The sequence below is a fragment of the Lycorma delicatula genome, chromosome 2, assembly GCF_047948215.1.
Source record: "Lycorma delicatula isolate Av1 chromosome 2, ASM4794821v1, whole genome shotgun sequence".
Taxonomy (NCBI): Eukaryota; Metazoa; Arthropoda; class Insecta; order Hemiptera; family Fulgoridae; genus Lycorma; species Lycorma delicatula.
In genome coordinates, this window is record NC_134456.1 from 65,404,813 (window position 1) to 65,421,441 (window position 16,629).

Consider the following 16,629-nt stretch of genomic DNA (forward strand, 5'->3'; position numbering starts at 1 on the left):
ACTGGTTGTAGGTTTAGCAATAAAAAACTTATAATTATAACATAAATCATTTTTATTAAATGTTATTTCCCTAAATAGTAAGAAATTCCTTTTTCGGTCGATTTAATAAGATCAAACTTTATTTTCAAGCACTTTTTTTATCACAACACTTTTTTGTTTACGAAAAAACTGCCAACAATTTTGGGATGAGAAATGATCTGTCTACAATCTTAATATAAATATTTAACAATGAAACAAAATAAGTGGGGTTTTAAAACTTAATAAATATTTAATATGTAAAAATAATAAATGAATTTTACAATCTAATTATGTTAAAAAAAAAAAGATGCAATTTGATAATAACTTTGAAAATCCTGTAAATCAATCAAAATTTAGTAAGTCTTAATGAGGTGAAAAGTAAATAAAATTCCCACGTTAATTCCTAGAACCAACGACTGAACACAAATTCTCAACGACTGATCGTTCATAGTTTCGAAACTGGAATGTATTTTTTCAGTAACATTTTGGACGAAGCGGACGGAGTAGGGAAATATCGAGGATTTTAACGTTACGTGTAGCGCACGTTTACGATGAGTCAATGCAAGACACTTTTTACAGATAAAATAAACTAAGAAAATCAGTAGTCAAGGTCAACAACTTTCTACGGCACCCTTCTCTACTCACCACGGGCAATCCGACCGAGTAGGAGAGCAGCTGAGTCACTTACAGGCTATAAAAGTTAGAATTAACTTTTACAACCGGCAACAATGTGTCTACGTTCAGTTTCAGAGTTAATTGTCTTAATATTTTTCATTTTAGAATAATTTTTTCGTTCGACAAAAGGTTGCTATGACGAGACTCAATTAAAAAACAGAGATTGTAATTAAAGTAAAAAGAAACTTAATAATCAAGCGTAAATTAGAGTCAAATACCTTAAAAAATCTGCTTACATAAAAAAAAATAATAAAAGAGTATTATTATTTATTTTTCTACTTAATCCACAGCGTTGCAATTGCAGAAGCGAAAAAAATAAAAATTAGGTCATAAAACTACTTCTAGCACAGTATACCAAACAGAATAAGAAAACCGCAAGAATAAGTATATTTATCTGAATAGAAGCTAAGAAATTTACGTAACTTGAAAAGCTCAATCAATCGGTGCAAAATATTATTATCATTAAAAGTAATTAATTTTAACAAACTTTTATTACTTAAAAAGATTTTTTTGTTTAATTAAAGATTTTTTGTTAGTACCTAATTTACAACAAATATTTATAAATTATATAATTATCATATTTATTCATATTATTTCTTTTGTCGATGATTAATTTACTTCGACAAAAAGTTTGATATGAATAATGCTGTAATGAGTGAATATCAATAATATTACAATCTCTGTTTGTTACTTGGAAATCTAACTAGAAGTAAATGAAAAATATTAATACGATTAACTCTGAAACTTAGACTCTGAAACATAGACACATTGTTGCCCATTGTTAAAGTTAATTCTAAACTTTTATAGCCTGCAAGTGATTCAGCTTTTCTCCTACTTGAAATTATTTAAAAAAATCGAAATTAAACAAAATAACAGATTTCTGAATGGATCGGTTAAAATCACAGTTTTGAGAGCCTCAAAATAAAGTAAGGACTAGTTTTAGCAAGGCCTTTTACCCTTAAAAAAAGTAAAAGGTAGGACCCTTTAATAATTAACTGAATCCTATAAAACCAAATGTCCAAATGTTTACACATCATCTGGAACGTCTATTTCTGAGATTCGTTTTCAAATCCTTCGCATTTTTAACTATTACCCATTTATGATTCATTTTCAATACCTTGTAGATCACAAACCAAAACCATTTCTTCTTCTTTGCCTTTCGGGGTTTTCTTTTGACTGTAAGAAATCGATACCGTACAGCGTGTCATTGCACACAAATATTTTTAAACATTTGTTTCTTGTTCTAAAATTTACATCGAGCCCCACAATTAACTTCTTTTCTGCAGAAAAGCTTCTCTTCTTGAACTAAATTCCTTTAAATAATTTCCTAAAAATATCAATAATTGATAAGTTTTGCTCTAAAATAAGTGTTGTAGAAACTGAAATCTGTTGAGTTAAGAAAAGATAAACGACACAGATTGAAATTGTGTTTAATAAACACGTTCCGGTAAATCACCAAAACTGAAGGTTTCAGTTTCAATTTATTATACGGCTAACGAACTGTCACTAACACTTGAAAAGGTAAAATAAAGAGCAACAAAATATCTAATCGTACAATATAAATAAAAAACATAGAAAAGGAGTAACAAAGTGAATACTGAAAAAAGAGGGGATGATATTTATATCACCTTATCTCTGATCTCTAATGTATGAATCGTAGCTGCTTGTATGCTGCTGCCGATGCCGTAGTCGGCTGCGTGCGATATTACAAAAGCGGAAAAAAGTGACGCAATGTTATGTTACGCTACATTTATAGCAGTAGTGAAAATACGATTTCTCACAATGGAACAGATAGTAGATTATATTTAGGGTCTGAGAAAGCACACAGAATACGTGCAAACGTACCACGAGTTCCATTTTTTTAATTTGTACGGATACGTGTAAGCGAGTATGTGTGAAAGGAAAGGGGGGAAGCGAGAGAGATTTTTCGTACATATACCGTCGTATTGATCTCATTTAATGACAAAGAGGGAAAGGTGCGGCGAAGGGAGGATGTTGCAACCCTTAGCTCCTCCTGGCGCCCTACTTCCTGACGTCGCTCACAGCTCCATTCTCAACCACTCATCGAATGGTATGCGCGCGCACGTGTCATCACATCATTATATGCTTTGCTTCCCTTTAGAATTCCATTAACGCCATCCTTATTGGCACTAACGTAGTTAAGGAAAATATACGGGGGGAATGGTCTCTTGTCAGTCAGTCTGTCTGTCTCGCTCCCACTCACTCTCGTACAAACATCGACATTCATTTTAGGATACAATAAAAGAAATTTGATAACTTTTCTTATTTTTCAATATAATTATATTCAATCTCTAACTCGACTTTTAAAATTATTTATACTAAATGATACACAGCTTACAAAACTGATCAAATAAACTGCAGAGTTATTGAATTTGTAGAGGTGAAATGAATACGTTATGATCTCAAGGTTATCAACGGCCGATAGAACAGAAGGATCAAAGTTCAGTTAGATAAGAATTCACAACGCTGCGATAAAATACTAACATCAAAATAAATACGTACAGCATTTTTCTGAATGAATATCGCTTGAATAAATAAATATTCATTAATAATCATGATACGAAACGTTAAAATTATACTAAAATTCAAAAATCATAATTAATCTAAAAATAGTATATTACAACTATTAATTTAAATTCAAACGACAGACCTAACAATAAATATATTAAAATCAGTTAAGTATATCTCCAGATAAATAAGGTTGAATTAACAGGATGGTTATACCGGGTGTTATATACCATAAACGAATCTGTTAAAAGCCGCTTGATTTTACAAGGGAACTCAGATGCTTTACACATAATACACTAGTAAAACTGAAATAGACAGTGAAATTGCATAAGAAACTAACGAATAATATACCCCTTTCTACTACGAAAAAATGCATGACAAACACTTTCGAGGAAAGGATAGACTATAATAAAAAAAAATTGAATTCCTTCAAAACCAGATCAAACCGTAAATTTTCTTGTTGCTAATGCGAATTTACAACACACTCTATTTTCCTGTGCATAACATTTGTTTTGATCAAGGGAAAAATTAAATTTCATAGAAGATTTTTGGCGTCGCCATTTTCTAAGACACCCAAAGCAATTCTTAAGCGGATTTCCTTTCCGAAAGATAAACAATACCGCGCTAAAATCGTCGTTTCAGACGCTTCGAAATTAACATAGAAAAAACATGTAATATCAAACGGTTATCGTGACCTTCCATTTTACTCCCGAATGAAATGAAAAGATATAAATGGACGGACGTAATTGTAACCCTAACGAAATAATTATTCGGTAGAAGTAGTAAAAAGACACATTGTGAAATATTAAAAAAAAAAAAACGAATGACCAATCTTAAGACGTCCCGTAAATCATTTAGTAACGTATATTAACATATTATATTTAATACGCAATACGTTAAGATGATGTGAAATGATCGGAATAAGGTGATTTTATCAGTCTCATCATCAAGATGTCATAACACCATTTCTTTTCTAAAAAGGAGATCTTTCTAGGAATAGAAACCCAAATTAGTAGATCGAGAAACCAGCGTCCAAACAGTTAATAGCCTGTCCGACAAACACACGTTTGGAAATCTGTACTATACTGCTTAATTAAATTCTATCAGTAAATTTAGCGAGTTCGAACATTTCAAATTTAAAATAAAATAGCTTAAATGAAACATACACACCGGTGAACGAACTTTAAATTTGCAAAATATTTTCAAAAAAAAAATACGAACTATAAAATTAAATTGTAAAGAGTGTAAAATAACTGAACAAAAATCATTGTTTTGTTGCAAAACAATACGACAGGCATTATTTTTCAAAGAAAAATGGAAACTAATAATAATCCTAAGAAACCACACCTGGGTATTACAACAAACCGCAATATCTAATTACAAAAACATTATTACTGTGTTTCATACATATCACTCTGTGCATATTTTTTTCTTTCAGTCAGACTACTTACAAATAAAATAACTTAATACTATTTTACTTACGTATACGGCCTTCTAATAAAAAAATATATATCCTCACAATTTTTTTTCAAGAAAAAGCCTTGAAAATATCAATACAGTTATTTGAAAAAAAATCATCAAAAACCAATAAAACATTAATTACAATTAAAAAAAGTACACAGTAAACGTTTAAACAACAATACCTGTCAGTTTTTGACAATGTTCATAAAAATAGAATCAAAACAAATTCTCTGAATTTGATAAACAAGAAATATCAATGAAACAAGCCCCGTCATGTTAAATATAAAATAAATATTTATTGTAAAATTTAAAATAAAATCTTCCAAATAATTTCACATAAAATATTTTAATCGATTGATACTTAAATGAAACATAAACCCACGTTTTTCTATTTTTAAAATAACAGCAATCGATTTAGTATTAACGGGAAAGGTAGGCCGATTGCAAAAGATATTAATAACACCGATACGGCTTGATTATATCCTGACTTCATTAAACACGGGAGGAAAAGATCGGGTCGGAGCCAGGACTTTGGCACAGGATCTTTCGGGACAGCCGACAATACATCTAACAATAGTAAGAGGAACGGAACAAATAGACATAAAGACGTTTGTAAAATGCTATTAAATATTTGACATCGCTAACTACAAATTTTCTATCAAATCTAATAAGGTGAAATTATAAAGAGCTTTCAGACAGTGACGAACAAATTAATTTGAACACAGTGTTTTTAACAGAAAATTTTATTTTTAAAAGAAAATATGTTACTATTGAAATTTACTAAAATTTAATAGTTTATGAGTCCTTTGCTTTTGATTATCTCGTTAATCCTCTTTGGCATTGAATCCACTAAGGTAGAACAATAATTTTTGATTTCTTCATCTCGAAACCAAATCTGTATCACTGAACTAATAAGGTCAGTTTTTGTGCTACAATTCATTTTCCCAAGTCTTCTTTTTAGTATGGCCCAAAAATCTTCAATGGATTCAGGTCAGGCAAGTTCCCTGGCCAAGAGAGCACTCGAACTTTTTGGTTTCTGAAAAACACTTTTGCTTTCTTTGACGTGTGACATGGTACAAAGCCCTGTTGTAAAATGATTTTTGGGTTCTTCTGCACAAACCCACCGGGTTGGTCTAGTAGTGAACGCGGCTTCGCAAATCAGCTGATTTTGAAGTCGAGAGTTCTAAGGTTCAAATCCTAGTAAAGGAAAGTTGTTACTTTTATACGGATTTCAATACTAGATTGTGGATAGCGGTGTTCTTTGGTGGTTGGGTTTTAATTAACCGCACATCTCAGAAACGGTCGACCTGAGACTGTACAAGAATACATTTCATTTACATTCGTACATATCATCCTCATTCATCCTCTGAAGTAATCCTGACGGTAGTTTCGGAGACTAAAAATAAAAAAATGCACCTGGCCCTTCATGTGTAAAACATCCCCAAAACATATTTTTGACTGAGGATTTGGGAGCATGTTGTAGGTGTGCTGGGGTAGTAGTCTTCTCATCTGCTGGCTTACGAATGTACGCTATTCTCTCTCCTTGGACAAAGAAATGAGTCTCCTCTAAAAAATTAACTTTTTTCCACATCTCAGTAGTCCATTCTTTATGTTCCTTTTCCCATTGAAGTATTTCTAAGTGTTAGTAACTGCTTCTTTTTAAGTTTCCAAGAAATCCTTCCCACTGCCAACAATCTTCTACGAACTGTCATATTAGAAACATTAGTCCCACTGGCTCTCAAGTCCCTATTAAGGTTAATAGCCGATAATCGTGGATTAATTTTGCTTTTTCTTGTTAGTAATCGAGCCTGTGTAGACGTGGTTTTCTTTTTCTGTCCACATTTTCCTTTTCTTTTTGGAGAGAAGGGACTTGTTTCTCTAAACCTTTTCACGATTTCATTTAAAGTACCTAATCCCATACTACACTCACAGACAATCTGTCTTTGAGTCATTAATGTGTGTTGGAACAAAGCAACAATTTTTTATCGTGGGATTATATCCATTGTATTAACTAGAAACGAATAACAAAATTATAACAGAAAAAAGGTAACCAAAAGGTAATCAAAAGGTAACCAAAAACTAATTGACAATCAATTATTAAAGCACATAAACCACTAATTCTGTTTGTATATGAACTAACAACATAACCTGAAACACCAAACAGCAAGCAGTCTGCCACAGAATGAAAATTCCCAACAAGAGAACAAAAATCCCCTTTGGTCGAATTAATCTGTTCGCTACGGCATTTCCTTACTTAACAGACATAAGTAGATTAATATAAAATTACTTAACAAATTTTAATGATTTTTATTTTAATTTTTTATAATTAAAATAAGTAGACGGACCCAAAGTTGCGTTATTTTGTTAAACTGAACCAAATAAGAATGTTTTGAAATGATAAAAAGACATCAATCAATCTTTCAAGCAAAGAAAAAAATCAGATAAAATTTTAACGCTGATTAGAAAAAACCCGTAGCGATCATCTTTGTAGTAAATTTCGATAAATTAGAGCAATTAAATCGGGCCAGTTTGGTAACCGGAAACCCACGAATGAACTTAACAATTTTTACAGATTTATAATTTCTCGCAGAAAGCTTAGATTACAGTATTATTCAAGAAACAATAAGTAAATAATTTCGAATACATTAAACCTATTAAATCAAAACAAATATTTACTGTTTTATATAAATAAAATAACTGGAAAACTGAAAACATCAATTTTCCTCGGTAACTTAACATTTCTTGCGGTTAAAGTTACGCCTAAAATTAAAACTCACTCGCGTTAGCTTACAAAACTGTACGGAGTATTATTTTAATAAAATCTGAGATTTTTAAATAATAATATCGAAATACATTCACAGCTACGATTTTGATGAATGACCTCGAACTGGAATATTTGCCGATTAGCAACTGGAAACCTTGACGAAAAAAACCTGGCCTAAGTGTTCTAACTGATAATTTAATATTACAAGGGTATTTTACTTTAATTACGCCATTGTAAAAGGTTAACAATCTTCATCAAAATCATACCGCACGTATTTTAAATCTTCAAACAACCTTTTCTTTACGTATCTTGAATGCGACAAAATTAGTAAAACCCCATGAATATTTCCATTTCGGCTGGTTAATTATAGTAAGTAATAACAGTTGTAATAGTAAATAATAATTATAGTAATATAATACTCTACAATTAGAGTAGAGAGGTTCCACGTAATCAGTTTCAACTTTAATTTTCCTTTTATTTTATAAAATTCGCTAAGATTTTTCATAAAATAATTCATACTTTAGTAGCTCTAACACAACATACAATACAGCTTTATACTATTTAGCTTCTGCTGTAGTTCATTCATACACAACCTACTGTTTTATTAAACGGACGCCAATCGAAATACAGTTTACTTTTACAGAAGATATAAAAACCACAGTTGTTATTGATACTAATCGCGTTATGTCTTTGCCAATCAGTTCACAGCTTACTCCTTCTTCTACTTATAACTAGTAACTCGGATTTATACCCCAATATGACGCGACAAAAATTTGAAACTCGTTATTATCTACTGAATAACATTTTTTCGTTGGCTTCGTACAATTTGAGCATTTTAGAAATAATAAATTTCTGGATATCAACTATTCAAAGCGGTATGTATTCAAGAATAGTCAAGAATAATTATTTACAAAAATCACAAAAGCCGAAACGATCTTTTTGATGGACCATGTCACACACCGTGTGATTGTAATCCCAGATCGATCAACAACGTACCTTGAGAAGCGAGGTCAGCGGTGTATCTTTACAGTTCCATTCGCATACTTCCAGATTCGAATAATTCCATAAAACTGAAATACTATCATTATCGTAAGATAAAGCTAAGAGAATGTGAAATAATGACAGACCAAATAAAATCTGTCTGTTCTCTGCAGTTCCTCTGATTATTGAAATCTTTGTTACAATTACCCAAGTACAGATATCAAATCTGTAAACGAATACAGAATAATAAAATGTGACCTAAAAAAATTATATCTTTTTTCTAAGGTATGATGTAATATAAAGCCTATTCCAGCCAAAAATTCACTCGAGGTCATTTGACTCTCTAGAATTATATGAGGGTTTAATAAACCCTATAAAAAACGGTAATTATCTATTAAGTTTTTAACAGCACTCAACGAAACCTATAAACAAGAGAAATAATAAAATGAATAAACAAAACATTACTAGACGTGTAAATTCGATGTAGATAAATTGATGAGACTTCAGAAACATATTACTTCTCGGGATCAAACTTCTACGTTTTTTTGCACCCCGTTTATTACAAGCATTTATTACAAGAACCTACCAAAAAAATTAAACATTAAATACTCCAATTCGAAGTACGTCAAAAATTCTGAAAATCTACCATATTTTTCTTAGAAGTAGACATACTGTTTATCACTTTTCTCCATGCCTCATCTGAAGGTATACGAAATTAATTCTGAAATGCTAGTTGAAATCGTTTCTCAACGACTTCTTCACGGATTCGAACATATTTCAAGAAAGCATTTCATAATTATCGACGCTATTGGGAATAAATTAACGGAACAGGAATTTAAAAAAAAATTAACAATTCACCACAGGGATTAGCTGAATGAAACGATCATTACTTCATAGAACGTAACGGACTAATAGTGCTCTTGTCACTAAGTTTCTTTACATAGAATAGTTCTGATGCCAAACAATCCATCATAAACAGTATACCGTTTTCTATGACACTGCACAGAAGTCTTTTGCGCAACCTCCAATTTACGATTATCCACGATTAAGTAACTAATTTAACTGTAAACTATTAAATATATCAATGAAAAATAAAACTGAATTAATTTCACAATAAAAGAGAACATTGAATAACGACGTTTTAATTACGTTAAAGTTAAAGACTTCTCCAACGTCACAAATTATCTTAAGTACAATATTAAATTATGATTTTTAGATGACCTCATAAAAGTAATAGTCTTTCGGTATAATTCAACTATAAAATAGTTGAAAAGAATTTGTATTTTTCTAAGATCATTTTTAAGACTGATACTGTCATAACAATTCCATACACAAGACGATTAAAACCTTGTTTTTCCTAATATGATAAATTAACTATTTATCGATAATATACAATACAGTAGCAACTGCTACTTCAATAATATAATAAATTTTTTAAAATTATATTCACCTAAATACTTGGATCTTAATCTACAATTTTACATAATTTTCATCTACATTAAGGCATTTGTAGCGTCGTATGATCAGCTTCCGCACTCCAGCTCCATAAAAACCAGCCGCCTGAAAAGATAATGGCTGTTTTGACGTCATCATCGTCGTCGTGGTGACGCTGATTGCCGAGGTGTTGCTTTAAATGCAGGAAATAGTAGTCACTGAGTGCCAAGACAGGACTGTGCGGTGAGTGATCAATTTGTCGGCCAAATGACGCAGTGAGGTTTTGGATGCGATGAGGTGCGTGCGACCAAGCACTGTCGATAAGGAGCACGATTTCCGTTCTAAGCATACCAACGCCTTCCATTTCGATTGCGCGAGGCAGTTTAGTCAAGATCTCACAATATGTCTCGGGATTTATAGTTTCATTTCAAGGCAAAAAAATCAACATACAAAATCCTCTGTCTACCCCAAAACACAGTGTACATGATTTTCCGGGCTCACATTGTCTGCTAGAACTTGGAAGTTTCTTGGGAGATGTTGAGTGTCTCCATTCCATGGACTGTTGTTTTGATTTCGATGTAATGTGAGACACCAATGTCTCGTCACCAGAAACAATTCAGGTTAAAAACGGATCTCGTGAGAAAATTGAAAGCACTGATTAAACGTTGGTTTTTGTGCAACTGGTCAGCATTTTCGTTACCAAGCGTGAGCACAACTTCCGATAATTTAAGCGTACCGACAAAGAACACTTGTAAAATTAAAGAAAATTCATTATACAGTGATGAAATCGTAAACTGTCTATTCTCACGGACTTTTCCATTAACTATTTGCAACAAGTCAGTAATTACAGACGTTCGCCCACTCTATGTCACATCGTGAACGTTTGTACGGCCCTCTCTAAATGCCCTAAGCCATTTTCTCACCATTCCATCGAAAATAGTGTTATCCCCGTACACATCACTAATTTGTCGATCAAGTTTGGCCGCTTTCATACCTTTTGCATTAGTTCGTGGTAATTCACGACCGCAACTAGAAGATCGAGCGCAGGCGGCTTTGTCAACCGCAGAGGGCTGGATGGACATTCAAAATTTAAGCATTTCTGTGTCCAAGATGAAGTTTATGCTTCTCAAGGGTGCAGACAAATCAACATACAGTCGTAACCCCAGTATTAAGTATAAAGGCTGTGTAATCAGTGAAGTTAGAGTTCGTAAGTACCTAGGTATTTTGTTTGATGAGAAGTTGCTGTTTAGCAACCACATTAGGCAAGTAGCGGCGGACGCCGTTTCTGTGATGCACACGCTTAGGAGGATTGCTCGGAAAGGATTACGAACTGTCAGGCCGTCATTTGTTCATGGTGTACCGAGGTGTCTTCGAAAGTATGACCTCTTACGTGCTCTTAAGTGCTATTTAAAATAATAAAATTCATGAAAATGAGTTCGTTTTTTAAGCAGATATATAATATCGTAAATCGACATAAAGGAATGGTAGACTACAGATGCCTCAATCCTTCACTTGGTATCTGGCTGAAGGTTACGAGAACAATTGAGCTGATTATTTCTACACGACTTACAATTGTCTATACGGGCGAATATTTCTTTTACGAAAGCCTGAGCCTGGTGGTTTTTATTTCCTGAAAATTCCGGATGATTTTTAATACCCCTGAGGGAAAAGCTATTTGTTGCACTAACTTTTATCGAGCTAATAAACTTAAATCAATAATCAATAACCTTTCCCCCAAACCTGGTAGACACTCGAAAGACTTTAGGTGGGGTGAAAGCCAGTTTGACTCAAACACTCCTTGGGGTGAGTTTTCCTCCTTTCGCAAGTGTTTTGTGGACACACTGTCCTTTGCTGCCTTTTACATTGTCGCTTCTTCTCTTTTCCCTGCCTCATACTTTACGATTATGTTTGATTCTACATATCCACTGGATACCTGTTCAAGAATGACAATCTCTTGAGTTACGAAATCAATATAGTGGAATTTGGTAAGCGCGCGTTCTGCCTATAGATTTACTTACCCAAGGATTCTGTTTCCTAACCGGTCGCTGTTAAAAAAACTACCTAAATCATAAAAAAGATACACCAATATTTTATTACACACGGTTCAATAAATTACAAGTTTTCATTATTCCTTCTATTTAAATAAACAATTTTACCTTAATTTTAACCGAAAGCTAATTTTAAAATAACCGAAAAAAGCAAAACTTAATTTAATACTAGTAAAGTAGAAAATATTCAGGCGCAGGCGAGGTTCAAAGGGAGAAAGAATCGACTGGTCCAACAACATACAAATAAATGATAGAATGAAACTGGAAAGGACATGGAAATATCTGCCACCGGACTTGCTTGAACGGGAATGTAACATTCTATAGCTACAAAATAATATAATACATAGAACAACGAGAATTGCGACATAAATAAGTTACTAGGTCGGTGCGGTGGTAAAGATAAACATACGGTAGCAACGTATCTTACTCCGGAGGAGGAGGGGAGGCTAGTGTATGGGTGAACGAGACGGGTGGTAATACAAGGCTACCCTAACAAACACGTTAACCCACCTGGCAACCCTATTACAGTTCTTGTATCAATGACGGGAATCAATATCCCACCACACGCACGCGCACGCGCAAGGCGGAACTATATCCAGTATATCTCACAGCAAATCGTTACATAAATAAATATTATAATCTTTATTTAAGAATATTATTTAATTTTAAAGTATATAAATGAATAATTATTTTTTTTATCTTTGACACTCATCATTTCCTATTTTTACTGGACATATTTTGAACGCCACGGTGTCCATACAAAGTGTTTTTTGTAGTTTGGCATCAGGGTTTGGCAATCAGTTTAAGCTGTGGGTCATACATATTTTTTGTCAATATTTCTTTTCACGTAAGAATCTAATGTTTATATCCGTCATTAACATGTTAATACGGTACCTCAGAAAAACACGATGCACGATTATACTTTTTTACGACTTCATACTTGAGAAGATCTATTTAACGATTTAATAATCAACATTATTGCTTTAAAGACAAAACAAAGATGAGTAAAACATCTGGAATTCTTGTGGCTTTTACCACAAACACCACTTTCAGTCTAAAACCTAAATGACCGATTTTTAAAAATAATATGATTAAGAGAAGTGAATTCTGTGAAATGCAATTTTATTTACCTCATGCCTCAATCAAAGGTCAATCTATAATACATCCTTAAGACGAAGAATGGACCGTACACAATAACTAGTCAAAAAGAGTGTTTTCCAGGAGGTTCAAGGATCACACATACATTACTTGTACGACTTTCATTGAAGTAAACTTTAAAAGCAAACATTCCTAACCGTCCTAACGCATGAGATTCTAGAACTGATAGCGATTAGAATGTTATGTAACCCTTAAACTCATAATCTAATAGAAATACAATAATCTAATAGCCTTATAAACTATAAACGACAAGAATCATTAGCGTAACATGTTATATATTTCAAATCGTTTTCAGTAAACTGTACCGGTACAACAAAAAGCGTTCGTGGTTTAGTTGGCATCTGAAACCCTAACTACGTTCCTTAATATCAACCACAGCATTAAATTTTGTTTCTGACAGTCATAGATCAAAAGAAGAAAGCAACCGAAGTTGCTTTATTTTATGAATGTACAACATTTAAAAAATTTTAATTTAAATGGGTTTTAATAAAATATAAAGAAATGTAGATTTTAAAAAAAAGTATCTTTATATATCGAACAATACTTTTTTTGTAAAACAAAATTTTATCCTCATTATTAATAATATCTATATTATAAATTCATAATCCTCTCCTTTCTAACACTTTTATAAGTACAAAATAGACGTAAAAATAACTATTACTATATTTCTTTTATTGAACTTCATGGAAAAAAATACTGTAGATAATAAATTCCAAGAATTAAAGAAGTGTGAATTAAACATACAATTAAGTTAATGAAAATGATGAAATAGAAAATTATGATGAATATAACGTAATATATAGAACCACTAATTCACAGAAAAACGTATGAAAAATAAACATATCATTTTGAGGAAATTATTACAACCGTTACTCATAGTAGCCTCAAAACAAATTAAATACCAAGCACGCAGCACACCAAATTTGTAATGATTAATTCGCCATAAGCTGAAATAATCTTGTTCGTCGAAACATGAAATGGATTTTAGTATTTTATGAGAAATACAATGCCTAATCGAGATTCGAAACCTCGACCTTCCTGACAAGAAAGGCTGAGGCGTTACTACTCGGCCAATGCAGCGGCCGGGTCCGGATTACTAGTTACAATTTGTTGGGTATAATTAAAAAGCGGTATTACAAAGAAGTAAATATGTTTCTCTCTCTACGAAACAAACACAAACAAAATGTTCACCAAAGACTCATTTCCACTACTAAAATAAAAATCTGCAGAATAAATAATTAACAACTTGATAATAAAACAAAACATCACAAAACTGTATTAACTCGTAATACACACCAACAAAATCGGTGCATCCAAATGCTTCATAAAGATTACAAAAAGCTTCTTTGATTCCAGATTCGCATCAAAACAACATTTTTCACTGATATTTTTATTAAAACGTTAAGTACAACCGTAGACGTTAAATGTATTCTACGCTTACGTGTAATAAATAATTTGACCTCAAACACAAGTTTTCACCTTTTAGGTACCTCTTAAACAATCTACAATAAAAATAACAAAAATATAAACTTACATTTCACAATGCAAAGAGATAATACATTATCAGTAAGATGTTTTTACAATTTTTTTATCGCCATAAATTGAATACGATAAACGAACAATATGTAATCAATTTGTTAAATTAATCACTTACTGACAATTACGAAGAGGATAATAATAGTACATATTAATCAATCTTAAAAAATGTAACTAAACATTCGTTTTTTGTCAAATTCGCTATCCTTCATAGAACTGAAGAACATTATTACGAAAACAAAAATGTGCCCAGTACAGATACTTACGTGTCATGTATATAGGAATGACTAACAATCACGCCCATCAAAGTAATGGAAGGAGAGGAAACAAAAACATGAAACAGCTAACAATATCAGTCATGTATTCACGAGTTTTTACTGTCGAAATCATAATCATAATTACATCAAACACACACATACATACACACACGCGCGCGCGCGCGCACGCACACGAGGGATATTGCTAAAGTAAAGACCGCTGGGAAATTTCTCTCGTTAAGATTGACGAACCTGTGTCGTTCATGGCCACACTAATAGTGTACACTCTGCATTGTTGTCTGTAAGTTGTCGTGTTGTAGTATCTTTGATTACGTGCGAGTTACTACGTTATAAAATGAGCAAGAAAATCGATGTTGCCGCCGACTGAGAAATACGTGGAACCATACGTTTTTTAAACAATCAAAACGTTAAGACGGCTGAAATTCATAAACAGTTGGTTGCTGTGTACGGTGATAATGTAATGAATTATTGTAAATGAATTAATGTGCACGATGAAGAATGTTCAGAGAGGCCCTCGATAATCACCGAGGAATTGTTGAAACGTGTATATGATGAAATCAGAAAAGATCGTCGCTCAACGATTTCCAACCTGGCCCTTCTTTTTTCTGATGTTTCAAGAGCTGTTATCGGTCGCATTGTCCATAATACGTCCATTTATGCTTCAGAAAGGTTTGTGAACGTTGGGTCCGCAGGTCTTAACGGAACGTCACAAAAAAATTCGAATGGGATCTGCTTTAAAATGTTTGATGCGCTTCACAGAAAAACGTGACCGGTTCCTTAATTCGATTGTTACCGGCGATGAAACATGGATTTCGTATTGCACACCAGAGAGAAAACGGTAGTCAAGTGAATGGCGTCATCCTCCATCACCAACCACTAACAAAGGTCAATGCCCATAGCCATTTGGACGCAAACTGATGGCTACCCTCTTTTGTGATCGGTTTGGCATACTGCTGATTGATCTCATACGACGTGGAACGACTATACATGCAGAACCCTAGTGCGAAACTCTACGTAAGTTAGGGCGCGCCATTCAAAATCGGCGACGTGGGCGGCTGACCGACGGCGTCGTCCTGCTGCACGATAATGCACGTCCACATTTTGCGGGTCCGACAAGTGATTTACTGAGAATATTTGGATGGGAAATTTACGATCATCCCCATATAGTTCGGACTTAGCTCCTTCTGATTACCATTTGTTTGGGAAATTGAGGGAATTTTTGAGTAGTAAGCAATTCGCGGGTGACGATAAACTTAAAAATGCTGTTAATCAGTGGCTAAATGGAATGGCGGCAGAAGACGACGACGGTATATTGAAGCTGGTGTATCGCTACGATAAAATGCCTTAATACATGTGGCGATTATATAGAGAAGTAGTATAAGGTATTAAGTTTAAGAGAAATACAAAATATATTTATAAAGTTTTCAGAATAAATTTTTTACCATGTAACGGTCTTTACTTTAGATATAACACCCTCATATATATAACGAATGCTACAATCAGAAAATAAACAATAAGAACCTAACTGAAGAACAATTTGATCGAAAATTTTTTAAACATAAAGCGCCAACTAAGGGATAAGAAATGAACAGATCACAGCTTCAATAGAAATATCATTTGATAAAAGTTGCTCACGTTTAAGAAACCTACACTACACAAGAATAAAATTAAGAAATTCAATTACTTACTTTCGATCCAACTGCTATTGAAACAATAAAACGTTTGAATTATTTTTCAAAAGGAACAA

The 16,629-nt window shown here is 32.9% G+C and overlaps 1 protein-coding gene across 29 annotated transcripts in view; it reads right to left on the bottom strand.

Moving 5' to 3' along the window:
* The window catches only part of LOC142318879 (serine/threonine-protein kinase MARK2-like), a 385,326-nt gene that overhangs the window by 164,670 nt on the left and 204,027 nt on the right, over window positions 1-16,629 (bottom strand). Inside the window, exon 1 of one of the 29 annotated variants that reach the window (XM_075355498.1) lies at window positions 14,365-14,502. The exons of the other annotated variants lie outside the window; for them this stretch is intronic. Coding sequence (XP_075211613.1) covers window positions 14,365-14,394 — 30 coding nt within the window. The 5' untranslated portion in view covers window positions 14,395-14,502. Of the gene's footprint in view, window positions 1-14,364; window positions 14,503-16,629 lie in introns of those variants that run through there. 29 annotated transcript variants of the gene reach the window in all.